Here is a 15530-nt window from a genome sequence, read left to right on the forward strand (position 1 = left end):
CTGTTGGCACAAGTCTGCACATAGCTCGTTATTTCATTGATGTATTCATAGTTATAATTCAGTATTCACAGAATGTTGGTTAACCAATGTTAATAATTATAAGTTGTGGGCCAATTTATGAACTTGGCCCTCTGCTAAACTTATCTTGTAATTTAACTATAACACAATTCCCAGTAATATAGTGTTGGTAGAATGTTGACTTTGACTAGTATTTATCTTTTGAATTGACAAGCTTGGCTATATGTTGTACCAACCTCTTCATTTCAGCTTTGTTTAAAGTTCAGAATCTTAGTGTTTGTATAACGTTGGTTTCCCTGTAGAGGAGTTGTGTCATGAACTGCTCGCATATAATCGGAACTCGAGAGCGGGCTAAACACAGTTTACTTTCTGAGCAAAACGTTAGGACAACATACAGAGCTGGACTGCAGATTGCCGTCCGCGTCAAACTCGAATGATTATTTATCCGCCATCCTCGGGATCTTCCACCGCTCTCCACCTTTTCTTATTTCTCCTTTGTTGGTGCCGGGGTTGCCAAATGAACACTTGCGGACGCGAATCTGGTCCTCAACAAGTTGCAATACTTGTGATGAATTTTAAAGCTGATTCCTATTCTAAACCGACATTGGAATTCGTCTGTTAAAAAATGAAGTGTTTGTTGTACGTTGGTTAAACGCGATACATCAACACATCAAATACTCGATATTGCAAAGACATTGGGTTGGTATCGAAGTATTGTTGTGTCTAAATGTGTGTGTAGTACCCAGAAGAGGCTTCCGTACGTATGTGTAGCAGTGTCTCCTATCTTTCGTAAAAGATAAGTTAAGATAAGTTAAGATAAGATATTTTGGGTATCTTTTTGGTATCTTGTATCTTGTGTAAAATTCAGTTACTTTTGAGTATTTTTAACTTTAGGGTATGAAAATTAATGGTAACTTTTGCCCTAAAAGATAAGATAGTTAAGATCCCATCTAGCGGTAGAAAAATGATTTACTTTGAGGGATGAAATTAGAAATTTTTAAGGCCAAGGCCTGATAGCTGAGACTCATCAGGACGTAGCAGACTACTTTCAGTTTCAGCCATGCTTTCAGCGAATTAGTCGTACTTTTTTCTTCTGACTCTGAGTCTCTCTGTACTCTCTAAGATTTAAATTTTCTGATAGCGTAAATATACTTAAATTTCCGTGTGATCTGTGATCTAATTCATCCCAAGAAATCCAATAAGTATTACCAACTTTTTTGTTGTGCCTTTCCCCTGAATTAATCATTTCTTTCGCTTACAGGTAATTTTGAAATTATTGCTATTCGTTGCATGCTGTATAATCTATACAGCAACATTTGTTATCTCCCTGTTGCTGAATTGCTGTTGATATAGCGAATAATCAGTCTTCATCAGGCTAGTCAGGTATGAGAATTGAGAAGTGTAATGTTTAACCAATGCCAAATGTGGTCTGAGATTGTTTGCGATTCATAGAGAGTTGGAGACCATAACTACTATACTATAACTCGTAGCTATGGAAGTTCTAGTGAATCCAATGGATCCTGACAGTGACCTTTGCGTCACTAAGCCCCTCGAGTATTGGAAATCCAATCAGTGCCGTTTTCCAATACTAAGCGAAATCGGCAGAGATGTTGTTAGCGTTGCAGCATCATCAGGATCTGTTGAACGGGCTTTTAGTGTGGCTTCGGATATTTTAACAGCAAAACGCTCCCCCATGAAACCAGATCTCTTCGTTAACTTGATGCTTATCAAGTGCAACGCAGCGCTTAAAGTTGGTTTACGTGATCCTGATTCCTGTGTAAACTAAAAGTAAGGCTTGTCGTGCAATACAATGCAGAAATTCGACAGTGTAAACTAAAAGTAAGGCTTGTCGTGCAATTGCAATACAATGCAGAAATTCAACAATTTATCGACTCAAATTTTTCCTTTTTTTGGGCTAAAAAATAACTTATATCTTATCTTAACTTATCTTATCTTGAGCCCAACCAAAAATTCGGAAATATCTAATTTTTATCTTATCTTGAATGTTTTTTCTAGATACTATCTTGTATCGGAGCATTTTTTTCCGGTATTTCGGATGCTGTTAACTTAACTTTTTTTTTTTAGGTAGTTACTTTGAGTATCGTAACTTTTGGGTAAAAAAAAAAGATAGGAGACACTGGTGTGTAGTATCCAGAAGAGGCTTCGCCCTCGTCCCATGTTCCCCTGAGAAAGGCTGAGCCTCTCAACTCAGTCTCGTTTACGCTTCTCTGTAGTTTGGACTTCGGTCCCATCGAGTCTCAATACACGCTAGTAATAGCATGCATAACAAGTATTACATTGGTTAAGCTTAAACTTTCCAAACGTCGTCTAGATTGTATACTAACCAGGTATTTGTAAGAAAAAATTCCATTTGTTTTTCTAGTCATGGTTCAATTTTAATTTATTTACATAGATTAACCAATGCAAATCGACCCAAAACGAATATAGGCTTCTTATTGGCCTATATTTTTTGTTGCCCGGGCATGATTAAGAGTAAGCTACCTTTTTAAAAGGACCCATTTTCCGAAATCGTGATAGCCTTATGCTAATAGTACTATTGTCACGAATAGGGGAGACTTGGCATAGTTGACAAAATTTTTTTTAGGGGGGTGGGCTGCGGAATCCCTATTTTCCAATATTAATTACCAGCCGATGGTCTTCAAATTAAGAAAAAAAGATTAGCTTTCTAACTTTTAATTTTAATGTAAAGAAAAAATCCTGTATCAAACCTTAAATTCAATTTGAAAACCTAAAAATTAAAAGACGAGATGCCCCAATGGTGGGTCATATTGCTCCCTGTGTGAGGGTATGTTTGACAATGCTCATCTTATGGCTCAACAAGACCAGTGAAAATATTACATTTAACAAAAGAATTAAATAAAAATACAAATAATATACTATAAATTACTACTTTTTCTTTCTTCTCACCTTTCGGTTTCTTCCTCGCCCCACAAATTTTGCCTTATAGCCAAAAACAGTTCCCTGCAATATGGATAGAGGGCTTTTTGAAAAAAAATTGTGTTCGGATTTTTTTTTTTGATACTGTACATTCGCCCCTGCTTGTTTCCAAGAAAGGTAGTACAGACCGTATGAGCTCAATGTAACAGTATGTCAACTGATCTTAACGTGACAGATCTCCCCTCGTGATGGCGGTCGCCCCGACCGCCTGATAGAAGAAGTCAGACCCGATTAACAGTAAATCAAAAGCAAAGAAGCAAAAAAGCAAAACCCAAACACTCTAAAATAGAATAATAAAAACCCTGACAACACGAATTTCCCCCAAACATATTTTTTATGGGCCCTCATATACGGCCTCTCAGTCAAACAGTTTGTTAACTAAGATAAGTCATTGCGATCAACAGTACTAATATTATAATGAGAAGTTCAAAAGGATATCTTGACTCCGTTAGCTAAAATTCTTCGGTCATCTTCTTGATTAAATCTGGAATCTGGAATCCTGTCAAAGACACATGAGCTCACTCGTTTCGGCGCAGTAGGTCGCTGATGAAGTTAATGGATGTGGAATTCACCTTCGGGAGCTCAATGACGGCGACAGATTTGGACGTTGTCACATTAAATCCCACTGCGGCCATTAATGGTGCCACCAGAGGATCCAACGAGGCCTCCAATCGCCCGCCAAGACTTGCGGGGAAGAACCAGTCTTCCGTTCTAGCTTTACATCAAGGAGGGACATACAAAAATCAAACGGAAGCAGCAAAAGTGATTGTGGTGGCCCTTGGCTGCTACCGATCAGGCAGGAGAACACCACCACATGAGCTGTAATAGCTGAGAATGCCCAGCGATTTTGTCCAAGATAATTCACTTTGGATCCTTTCCACTCCTTAAATTAATGCCTGCATTGCGTTAGCTTTCGGTTGGCGTCATTGGTAAATAACGAAATAACACAGAATTTTCGTGATCCCCGTTTTCCAAAACCTGTATGAAAATTACAAATTAGTCGTTCCAGTTTCTTACAACCCCGAATGTCGTCTGTTGAAAAATCAATAAAAGTATCCAATTCTGTGGAACCAACCAGAAAATTGAGTAGGTGCCCGATCACAACTGTGCCATTGTCTGTTGCTCGTAGTAAACTGAAAATTGAAAAAAGGTTATACTGTTGTGCGTGATCGTAGATCGGACATTCATAAAGAGACGTAAACGTCCCTCCACCGCCGCCACCGTCATAATGGCTTCACAGTAGGTTACCCATAATTTTTCACTCCATACTTCCCAACCCAAGGGTAGTTGTCGATTATCTGCTTTCAACACCAAAGCCATTTGAGCAGAAGGAAATATCTGAGGCTTTATATCCGGCCGTTTGCCGAGTGGGCCAAACTTTTTGTCATTAGCATTTACCAAGTCTCGAAGCCACTGCAGGCTAGGTTCCACCGACTCAAACGCCATGTCTAGATTGATGAAAAAAACGAAATACTCGATTATGTAAGCTTGACGCTCTGCCATTCGTCCAAGCAAATTGTTGTAATTCTTTGTGAGTTCCGTCGTCTGCCCTTCCAATTCCTGGATAAACTTGGTATTTGCCCGGATCTCCCAAAGTGATCCGTTCACTACAGTCACCTACTGATCCATCAAATGGACTATTTCATTTTCCCAGCGGATAAGGCCGGTGATCTTCTTATTCAATCCAGTTAGATCAGCCTGAGTGGCTACTCCGAACAGCCACTTTAACGCTGATCCTTCGCCTTCGATCACGGCTCGAAATTGTTTGGATGTGAACCCGATGGCATCCCGAAAAGAAGCTAGTCGGTGTTCGGATTGATTTAATTCTCGTTCAAACCAACGACACTTAACCTCCATTTTTTTGGCATCCGATGCATTATCTTGATTTTCTTGTTTTACGGCATTTAACGGCCATCTTGGAGTACTCTTTCAGCCTCACTTTCAATGTCTGGACCACTGCCTCTGCCGGTCGTATATCGAGATCTGTTATCCCTTTATCGACCGCCACAAAACTGATGGTCGGATTCGATTGAATGCTCGATAGAAATATCATTGAGTGGTCCTAAGACCACTCATTAAAAAAAATTCGGAATATCCGATTTTTTCCGGCCTAACCGCGTTTTGGCCACCGTTGTCCCGACAGGAATGTCCCTTCAGGCGGACATCGTCTCTAAAAAGAGACACTTTTTTCGACTCGAGCCTTCTAGCGGGACAAAAAATTTGTCCCGATAGTTGCATGCAACTACCACTTGTTCAAATTTGTGTCCCGACAGACGGCTCGAGTTTTTTTCGTCATATTTGTCCCGAGAGACTTTTGCCGTTTATTGTGCCTCTTGTGTCCCGTCAGGCGGGCTTAACTCTCATTCACCTGGCAGAATAAAAGGCGCCCCGCCTGACGTTGAGGTCTTTACCATCGACCAGGGGTCTTTCCAGTCGACGGCTCCTTATGAAAAGGAATAGGATCTCTAATTAGAAAAGTCAGTCAGATCCTTCGTCGGTCACCACTCTGGCAAGTAGCCGCACTTTCGAGTAAAAATGCACAAGGACGTACGAACAAAACACAAATTTATTCTTGGAATTCATTATATTCATCAATTACAAAGCCATCACGGTGATCTATATCCTCTAGCTCGTCGGAATCAGCGGATGAAGAAGAACACTCCTCCTTGGTCAGCTCATGGTCAGAAGCTTGGCCGTCTGATTCCTCCGAAGCAGAATAGACAGCTTCCACCTCGTCCAGCGGAGCCTCCTCAAATAAGTCATTCTCATCGTGATATTCGACGAAGCAATTTCTCTTCTTCCCGAGACACAAAAACGCATTACATTGTTTGCACTTTGAAAATGGTCTTGATTCCAATTTTTTGGGTGTCGTTGCCTGGCACCACTCGCACCTGAATCTCGCATCCCCAAAGATGGGTAGATGGAGGCCCACACCAGTGAACCGAATGTCGTCCCTTACACTCAGTCGACTTTTCCGCCGCTTCGCTCCTGGTTCAGCGGAAGGGTGAATGGTTGGCATCATTCGCCCGGCTCGACCAGCTTGGTTTTTATTTTCATTCAGGGCGTGGGACAAAAGACCCATCGTGACGTTCCGTTTGAACTCGAGAAACGGCATCTGAACTTCGAAATTCTCCAGATATTTTGCCTCGACCTAAGTCAAGAAAAAAAAACGGAAATTATTGTGTGTTTAAAGTTTTAATTTCCGCCATCTGCGATCTCACCATATCATTGAAGCATATCCAGCTGTTCACCAGACATGTCTCCAAGAGAGAGTATAAGAGACGGTGCCACCATTTTTTGGCTTTACGGTATCTCTCGTAGTAAGAACGCAGCTGGTTCGCCGTGTCTACACCGCCCATGTTATTGACATAATCGTCAATAGTTTTTGGACAAGACTTTGATCGGAACGAACCATCACGCTGCTTTCTCCTGACCTTGACAATATCTGAGCCGTGATAGTTGGAAGCGACCCGAAACGCCTTAGTGTCTCTACATACGAAGATTCCCTTTCGGCATGTTCCGGGCTTACCACCGAACTTGGCTGCAAATTCGTCCAGCCGCAGGTTCGACTCATTCTTCGTCATGATGGGCTGGTTGACCCGAATTGGAAGAATCGTTCCAACGGCGATGACACCGTCCTCGCGGAGCTTGTCCAGGAGGGCAATGCTCGTAAAGAACCAGTCAAAGGCCACTACGAAACCTTGATTTGTCAGGGGTTGACAAAGATCAACGACAACTCTCTCCACCGCCTCGTTATTACGAGATCTTCTTTGCTTTTCCCCAAAGCGAGCTCCTTGATAGATCTCAAACTTATAGGTATACCCACGATGGCAACAGCGGCTCCAAAATTTGAAACCAGACTTGATCGGTTTGTTCTTCATCGTCTGCCTCAGCATTGAGCGGCCTTTGTATTTGACCATAGACTCGTCGATGCTCTGACCCCTAGGAGGCTTTCTACACACATGATAGCGTTCATTGAGTCTTTTGACCAGAGGACGGATCTTACGGATAGGATCCGGTCGCTCTGGCTCCTGATCCGGGTCGTCAGAATTAGGGTCAACATCACCCCATGGGCTTGCGCAAGCTATGTGTTTAGAAATGAATTTGAATCGCTCGTGAGTCATGGCCTGTTGAATTATTCCGAGCCCGAGACCAGCGTCTGGTTGCTGCTCCCAGAACATCGACAGCTCGGGCAGACGGTGATATCCAATCAAGAACTGTATGCCAAGGAAGGCTACAAGTTCGTGGTCTGTGACAAAACCCCCAGCAGACAACCGCGGGCCGATTAACCTGCCTTCAGGCTTGCCACCCACTTTTCGAGACGGTGGCGTCTTCCTTGAATTCCAGAATTCAGCGATGTAGTCATTTGTTGCCTCCCGAAGAAGGTACAAAGTGTCCTCACCACCAAGCATCGACTTGAAAACTCCGAGGGGATTCGAAAATGGATTGAATTGACTCAACACGGGGCCTGGTTCTTCTAGGGGTGCAAACTGAATTGCCCTTTCCTGGAACTGAGGCTTCGGTGAACCATCATCACCCCGTGATCGTCTCCCAACGTCGTCCCAGACTTTCCATTCTTTCCAATTCCGGTTGACGTCTTTATGGTGGGCGACTTTTTTGGCATCGGCCTTCTTTTGCATGTTCAGCTTGGCCGAATCTGAGTTCGTTTTTTTGGCCAGCCGGAACGGATGAGCTGTAAGCACGCGAGGCCCACGACACCTCAAAGTCGCGTTCGTGAGAACGACCTTTTTCCCTGTGTAGTACCGTGTCACTTCACCATCGGGATCAGCCGTTTCAGAAGAAGACCCTGCTCTAGTTGGTCTTCGGGTCTGACTTCTGGTTCGTTTCGGTGGGGAGGAGCCACTCTCTGAACTGTCTTCACGTTCCTTTCTTTTTTTCGCTTTTTGAACTCTTTTGAGTCTTTGAAGCGTCGCCGGTGATGAACCAATCGTTCAAGTTGAAATCTAAGGTCTTTCGGGGTTAATGGCTCTACCACCGGCTCCTCTTCTTCTGTCCCAGCTTTTTGTTCTTCATCCTTTGAGGCAGATGGTTCGTCCTCTATTTCCGGATCCTGATCAAGCTCCGGCCGCTGGGAAGCAACCAAATCCTGACCAGGCTCCTCAACCGGCTCCTCAACCGGCTCCTCGACCGGCTCCTCGACGGCAACCGCCTCCTCCTCCTGATCTTGAGCCTCCGGTACAGTATCAAAATCGATTACCGGCTCTTAATCTCCAGCTAAACGTTCTTTTTTCTTCTTTCTGTTGCCTCCTCTTTAATGCAGAGGCTTCAGCGGCTTTTTTGGCAGAATCTTTAAGCGCTTTGGACCTCCTAGTTCTTGGGTCTTTCTTCTTTCTATCGTTTCTGGCCATTTTTAATCAATCTGAAAATACAGAATCGAAAAAAAAAGCAAGATTAGTCTTTGTTAATTCGCCAAAAGGATAACGAATTGCCTTACGTCCTAAGTCTTATTCGACGGTCTTATTCTATCATGCAAGGGGAAAGCATGCACATGCAGGAGTTACCGGGGCTGATTCTTATCTAGCGCCTTTCACCGCCTTTCGGAGTTTCCTCACGAGACAGCAGTAATCAACGCACGGATAAGAAAGTACAAAAGGCTTTGTGTAAAATTTAATTACACGGGCACTAAAAGCGCCCCGAAGACTTCAAAATCAATTCAAAAGAACCGTTGGACGGAAAGAAGCTTTGCTACGGAGGAAATGAAACTACAACTAACGCCGAACCGGACAACTTCCAATTCTGCGTCTTTGTTCCATTCCCCAAAGCTCCCCGTCGATACCAAAGTTTTTGCGTCGAAGCTACTAAAGAAATTTTGCGCTTTCTCTTCGCCTCTTTCGCCTTCCCTTCGATATCTATCCAACCACCAGCTTCAAATTCACTTGAACCTTTTTTTTATTTGTGTTTGAGGCATCGCGGACACTTAAGTCGCGCGGCACCCAGATCCCTAATTCCCTGGGGAATTCATTACAATTACGCCTTCGATTTTCTTTCATCCGTGTGGCCCAATATATTTCTGACATCTCTGATCTTTGTTTTTTTTAAATGAGGAACACGAATAAAACCTCACGATTTCTGACAACTCTAACCAGGCTGGGCTTTTGATAAATTGCAGCCGCCTGGAGGGACATATCTGGCGGAGACTTATATGTCCCGACGGTCCGGATCGAAGGTTCTCGTGTAGACTTCGATCAGAGCCGCCTGACGTGCCAGAAATGTCCCGTAACCGAAAACTCGGTAAAACACAAGAAATACTCGTTTTTATTTCTCCTCCTTTTTATCATCGAAAGACGGTAGGTCAATTAATTTTTCGTTGTAAGGCTATTTTAATTCTGTAGGATGGATTTCGAGATATCAGCTTTGATAGGAATGAATTTAGCCGATTTGAAATCTCTCGTGTCTGTGGGCGAGGTCCCACCAGACCCTACTGAAAGCCGTTGAAAAAAAAAGTCCCGTCAGTCGAAAAAGGGTTATGACTGTCCAGAACGAATCTCTAAAAGCGACACCCGGCTTTTCATTGAAGATCACAGTGTCTCGGACAAGCAAAGCATCTACCTTGACTGACCTGAGGAAGGCCAATACACAAATTGTGTAAGGCAGTAACAAAGCGAGGTAACGATTCGGTCGACCAGCTTGACGAGCCGGCTTTATCCTTGTAGGGAGGTGGGCCGTCCTGCTTGCTGTCTTTGGCTGACGAACTCCCCCAGGGGAAGGTACTGGACGGACGCTGCTGTTTGGTATACTGCAGTCTCCTCGCCGTGGTTTCCACTATCCGTACCCGTCTCCCGATGAATCTCCATAGGTGGTGGAGAGACGTTGGGTAGAGGTGTATCACGTACCACGTCCGTGGATTCCGTGATCAAATTCGGACCTCGTTTGACCAGGTCGTGGAAAAGCTTCATCTTTATGACGTGCACAATTTCTGATTTTCTTGATCCGGAACTCAACTTCACCTCGTAGTTCACAGGAGTTGTCTGTCGTATCACTTTGAACGGTCCTTAACGGCGATAAAGCAGTTTTTCTGCTCTTTTCACTTTTTGAAAGGGTTTGTACACCGGGACTTCGCTCTCTGTGGCGCCTGTCGTACTCGCGTTTCTGGTTGTCCTGGGCGACTTCTTATCGCGTGTCCACCAATGTTCGAGCATTTGCCAATTCGGTCACAACCTGGGTTTAATAATCTGGAGCCGTTCCCGACGTAACCAGCCGAAGGTTGGCATCAGCACCTAATTCCAAATCATTAGGAAACATTGGTTCACGCCCGTAAAGCAAAAAAAAAATGGCGAATATCCCTTAGATTCCTGCCGCGCCTTTTGTATCCGAAACACACGTAAGGTAATGCCTCGTCCCAATCTTTATGGTCCGCTCGGACATACATTGACAGCATGGGCGCCAAGGTATGATTCATCCGCTCTTTATTCTTCATTTTTTATTTTTATTCTTTATTCTTATTCTTTATTCGACCCAATTTTCATTTTATTCCTATTCATATTCAAATAAATTTTTACCTTATTTGGCAGAACACTGCAATCCGTTTGCCTGCAGATGGTAACTTGGCGTTGTCTTGTGGTTGGTTCCGAGATTCTTCATGACTTCTTGGGTAATCGCAGCTATAAAACATGTCCCTTGATCTGAAATGATGAACTCCGGCGCTCCGTGACGCAGCACAATTTGCTCGACAAAAAATGTTGCCACTATATCCGCCTTTCCGTTGGGGTTCGTTAAGTAGTCTACAGCAACGATTATCATCTTATTTCTTGTGTTGAACATGGGAAAAGTACCTAAGAGCTAAGAGGTCGATTCCCACCTTTTGAAATGGGCGTGCCACCTGAAAACACTGCAGGAAATCGGATGGCCGTTTGTTCACGCCTTTTTTACCCTGGCAACTTGGACATGATTGCACATAATCGTAACATAAATCGCCAAACGCTCCCAAAAGAATTGATTATAAATTTTTGTTAGGGTACGTTGAACTCCAATATGCCCTGACATCAAATCATCATGATATGCCTTACAACGCGTTCCCCAAAGGAACGCCGGACGCACAGGTGACGATACTTTTTACCGTTTTTAATGGTCTGTAAGCATAGTCGCCCATTGAATAGACAAAAGTTTTTTAGCGTTGGGCGACCTACTTCCAACTGGTCCATAAACCGACGCCACCGCCACCGCGGGACCCGACGGTCCTCCGCAAGGAATTGTTCTTCCGGTACCGGGCGCATAGTTGGAGGCAAAGGGTGTAAACGTCTGCTCGGATCCTTTGGACAACTAGACCAACGTTGATTCGATGACTTTCTCATTTACCTCCGGCAAAAAAATCATTAATTACTTGCTGCATTAAAATACCTCAAAATCTTGTCGCCATAATAAACGGTTAACCTGAGAGAAAGCTAATCCAGAAATTCTCGCGGATGCGAGATAGAATGAATTCTATCCCGGTGTGACGATAACCGTGATGGAATGCGTCGACGATCTTGTCGGTGAGTGGATGATTTCCCGGTAAGATGATTTGATGCAGATTTTCATATGGTAACGGTGCTCTCCCGATTCGGCCACCCAGTCGCAATAATCCGTTTTTTCCGATAAACGGTGTGAGGGAAAGAAGGCTTGACGATGAATGGAGCTCTTTTGATTTCTTCACTCTTTGTAGCCTTTCAAACGATTCTTCTTGGCACCGATGTTATATCTCGATGTGTTGTGGTTTCCCTTTGATAACATTTTGTAAGTCGTTTGGACCGAACTGTAGAGATAACCAGTCCATTTGCGGGCGGACTTCAACTTCGGCAAGGAAGGTCCGGGCTGATTTTATTTCTTCCACGACGGACATCCAGGGCAAATCGATGGGCACTCCTCTTAGAGTTGATACAGGAACTCTGGACCGTTAAACCAAAGGTCAGGAATGGTTTCAATTGATGAACGGGTGGCTAGATCGCTACAATTTATTATACGGCCGGGTACGAATCTCCACTCAGAAGACTCTGTCAGTACATGTATCTGCCCCAGTCGATGAGAGACGAATGATTTGTGGTACGCTGCTGTCGACCTAATCAAATTTCTTACACAGAAACTGTCTGTCCCGGTCTGGTCAGAGAGTTGGTTACATAGTCAGCTAATCTTGCACCCATTAAAGCGACTTGTAACTCCAGCTTCGGGATGGACAGAACCTTCTTTGGAGCCCATTTGGTTTTGGCTATCACTAAATGAATGATGACTTGGCCGGATAAGTAGGTATGTCTCAGGTACACTGCTGACGCGAACGCTTCCTCTGATGCGTCGTTGAAGACGTGTAGCTCGGAACTCGTAATCAATTCTTCATCCGGGAATAAACACCGTGGGATCACCGTTTCCCTTTATCATGTTGAGCGACGTAATCCATTCTCTCCATCAGGCCTGGTCATCATCCACGTTGATTTCTTCCCAGGTGACACCTCTAGTACTGAGCTCCCTGGACTTGATCTTTGCCTTGACGATCCATGGTGAGGCGAATCCAAGAGGATCGAATATGCTGGAGAAAAAACTTGAAATGCCGAATCGATTAAAAATAACATGGTCTGCTCCACCTATAGCAAGAGAGAGATGATCAAGCTTGGTGTTCCATCTTATTCTGAGAACCTTTATTTCTTGGTAGCCTTTCGTAATCGTTGATTCGGAATTGAGTATTGCTCAAAATGCCGCAACATTTGAAATCCATTCTTGGAAATGAAAGTCTCCCTTGGCTAGGATCTGCTTCACATCTCTTGCGGGTTTAACGGCTTCGTCTAAGTCTCTCGCACTGTCCAGATAGTCGTCCCTTTATATATTTTCCTTGATCGCCTTTACTGCTTTCGGTTTCTCTGCGCCATGATCATCTGCTACTCTTCGGATGGTGGCGATCGCGACGAATGGTGAACATTTGTCGCCAAATGACAATAGATTCATCTGATAGGTGGTAAGTTCTTCTGATCCTTCTTACTTGCAGAGGAAGCGGTGATAGGCTGCATCTTCTGGGCGGAGACGAATCCTGCTAAATATAGCTTCAATGTCGGCTGCAAAGGCTATTCTTCCTTCTCTGAGACGGATTAAAACTGGTAGAAGCTGAACTTGCCAGGCCGGACCGCTAAGAAGCGCATCATTAAGGCAACGGTTTTGATAAACAGCTGCGGAATCAAACCCCATTCTCAGCTTTCTTAAACCTATCTTCCATGATGTGAGAGGAAATACTGTTTAGGGGTGTTGAGTTCTAGCACTGGAACCTAAGCGGCAGATCCCATTTCAAAATACTTCTTCAAAGCCTTAGCATGATCTTCTTTGTAGACGGGATCCTTCTCGAACTTCTAGAATAAGCTATTGGCTCTAAATACGGTCAGTTGGCGGTTGACGGGTAGGCCAGTTTAGGCGAATTTTCATGGCAACGCCACTTCGTAACCTACTTCCAGTTGTCGCGTTCCTCAGGTGAAAATGTCGATGGCTGCTAGATCTTCTGGGGTCATCCGATCCTTCTTGTATTCTGTCCCAAACGATTCCGTGTCAGCAAATTTACGAATGGCCGTATCTAAATCAGATATGTTACGGGATGAAATCACGTTGATCCGGGCGGATTGCTTCGGATCGGCTTCTCCCAGTACTCCTCTTACAATCCATCCTAATTTGGATTTAAACGCGTAGGGTTCATTGTCTGCTCCACTGCGAACGTCCAAAGGAATGACTAGATGCCTGTGGTCAAGTCCCAGTAGAATGTCAATACGATCTCCACTCTCTTCCAAGGGTAGATCTTCTAAATGAGCCAAGTTGTGCTTCTTGTCAGCCCAGTTGGTCAATGGTTTCAGATCGCAGACGATGGGAAGGGATGCGACGTTCACACAAGCAGTTCCTCCATATGAAAGTTCAATATATAGAGGAATTTGTTCTGACTTACAATGACTTATCTCCGCACGGACCCCGGAAATCTCGAATAGGATTGGTTTGCCTTTGAATCCTAGTCGGCGTAAGAACCCTTCTCTCACCAGTGACGTGTCGCTGCCTTCATCATAAAATAAATTGGCTGTTTTCAATCTGCCCGATTGATCCCGATCGTTGACTCGAAGAACTCCAAAGACGACTCGATGATTTGAAGCAATTTGGGTGCAGGCAGTATTGCCCGTATACGTCTCCACAGAAGTCGGGTTGATCGGCTCTTCTTGATGAATGAGAGAATGATGTCTACGTTTACAGTTGTTAACACCACTTATCTTGGAACTGCGACAAACTTTCGCTGAATGGAAGGGACCAAGGCATCCGTAACATAGGTGGTGCAGTTTGACGAAATTAATTCTTTCTTTAATGGAGAGGGATTTGAAGGACTCACATACATCGATGCGATGACCTTGCTGACATTTGTAGCACTTGTAAGGAGGTCGGTTGGTGGCGACATGGTTCGTTTGAGCCATCTGCCTACCGGACTCTCGCTGTAGTTGTTGTTGTTGATCTGAAGCGACGTCGTATGGAGTCCTGTAGGCAGTTGCTCTGAAACAGAGCCATTCACCAAACTGCTCCAAGGTTCTAGTTTCTTCTCTGGATCGCTTCGAATCGTTCCATGCGAGTCGGTCATGTACGGAGAGTTTGCTGCAAATCTTCTCTATGATATCCATTGAGTTGCTGCCACCAATTCTTCTTAAGTCGAACAGATGCGTTCTGATTCTCTCAGCATACCTTTTGGGTAGAGCTCCTCTTCCGGCTTCCAATTTCTCTACTGCTTGCATATGGGCAGCTCTCATGACGTCTCGTCTGCCACAATCTTGTTTGAGGTGATGTAAGACTTCCTTATAAGCGGGCTCTCCTCCTCCTAATCCGTAAACGAAATCTTGACAGTCCCCCTGAAGATTTCTTCTTAAAATGGCCAGCTTCTCTCCCGATGAGCAGTTCGAATCGTGCAAAAGTGATTTGAACAGGTGGATCCAGGCGAACCATTCAAGTGCTGAACCTTAGTATGGACCGAGATCAGTTTTGACAGTTGTTTTCCTTCCCGCATCTCTCGTGATTGCTCGCCCGCACGTCGGCCTGCCTTGTAGTCATCTATCCAGTCATCAGGGGCTGGTTCTACACATTGAACTTCAGAAAACTGACTTCCTTCTTCTTCAAACACCGACAGCTGGTAATCTGGGAATCTGGCATTATGAGAATGTTCACTGCTTACGTGAGTTGAAGGTGCTCGAGATGGAGTGACGACTTGCTGATGGATCTGGTTACTGATGACTGATGGAGCTTCTTCCATTCTTTCTCTGAGATACTCATCCACTATCTCTTTTGTGTCGGCGAGACTCTTGACGTAGTTGAGCTGCCTCTGGAACTGTTTCTCGTAGTCGTCGTTTAGGGCGTTGGAGGCCTTCATAACCGACGATGCTTGATCTAAAAGTGTTGTGACATCTGTTCTCGACCCTCGTTGCTGGACGGTCTCATTGATGACTTTGAAGAAGGTATTTAGCTGCGTTCTCATTTTTGTCATTGATTTCTACTTCTGCTTTAGTTCGATTACAGTTGCGTCAGGTTCAGTAGGGTTGGACTGGTGATGAAGTAGGTGGTGAAGG

General features: G+C 44.3%; 1 protein-coding gene across 1 annotated transcript; it reads right to left on the minus strand.

The window, feature by feature from the left end:
- Positions 1–13415: 13415 nt before the first annotated feature.
- Positions 13416–15439, minus strand: LOC124200512. Its single transcript, XM_046596783.1, has 2 exons — positions 14998–15439; positions 13416–14926 (listed from the first exon to the last, which is right to left on the minus strand). The coding sequence occupies exons 1-2, from the start codon at positions 15437–15439 to the stop codon at positions 13416–13418; spliced, it is 1953 nt and encodes a 650-aa protein (XP_046452739.1).
- Positions 15440–15530: the final 91 nt, after the last annotated feature.

Source organism: Daphnia pulex, chromosome 8 (assembly GCF_021134715.1).
Source record: "Daphnia pulex isolate KAP4 chromosome 8, ASM2113471v1".
Classification (NCBI taxonomy): domain Eukaryota; kingdom Metazoa; phylum Arthropoda; class Branchiopoda; order Diplostraca; family Daphniidae; genus Daphnia; species Daphnia pulex.

What these genes read in the sequence shown, in the direction of transcription:
- LOC124200512 (XM_046596783.1), bottom strand. Translation starts at nt 15,439, where the DNA reads ATGAGAACGCAGCTAAATACCTTCTTCAAAGTCATCAATGAGACCGTC. An exon ending in TGACTACAAGGCAGGCCGAC is followed by an intron (nt 14,927 to 14,997) that starts GTGCGGGCGAGC and finishes GTCCATACTAAG; the next exon opens with GTTCAGCACTTGAATGGTTC.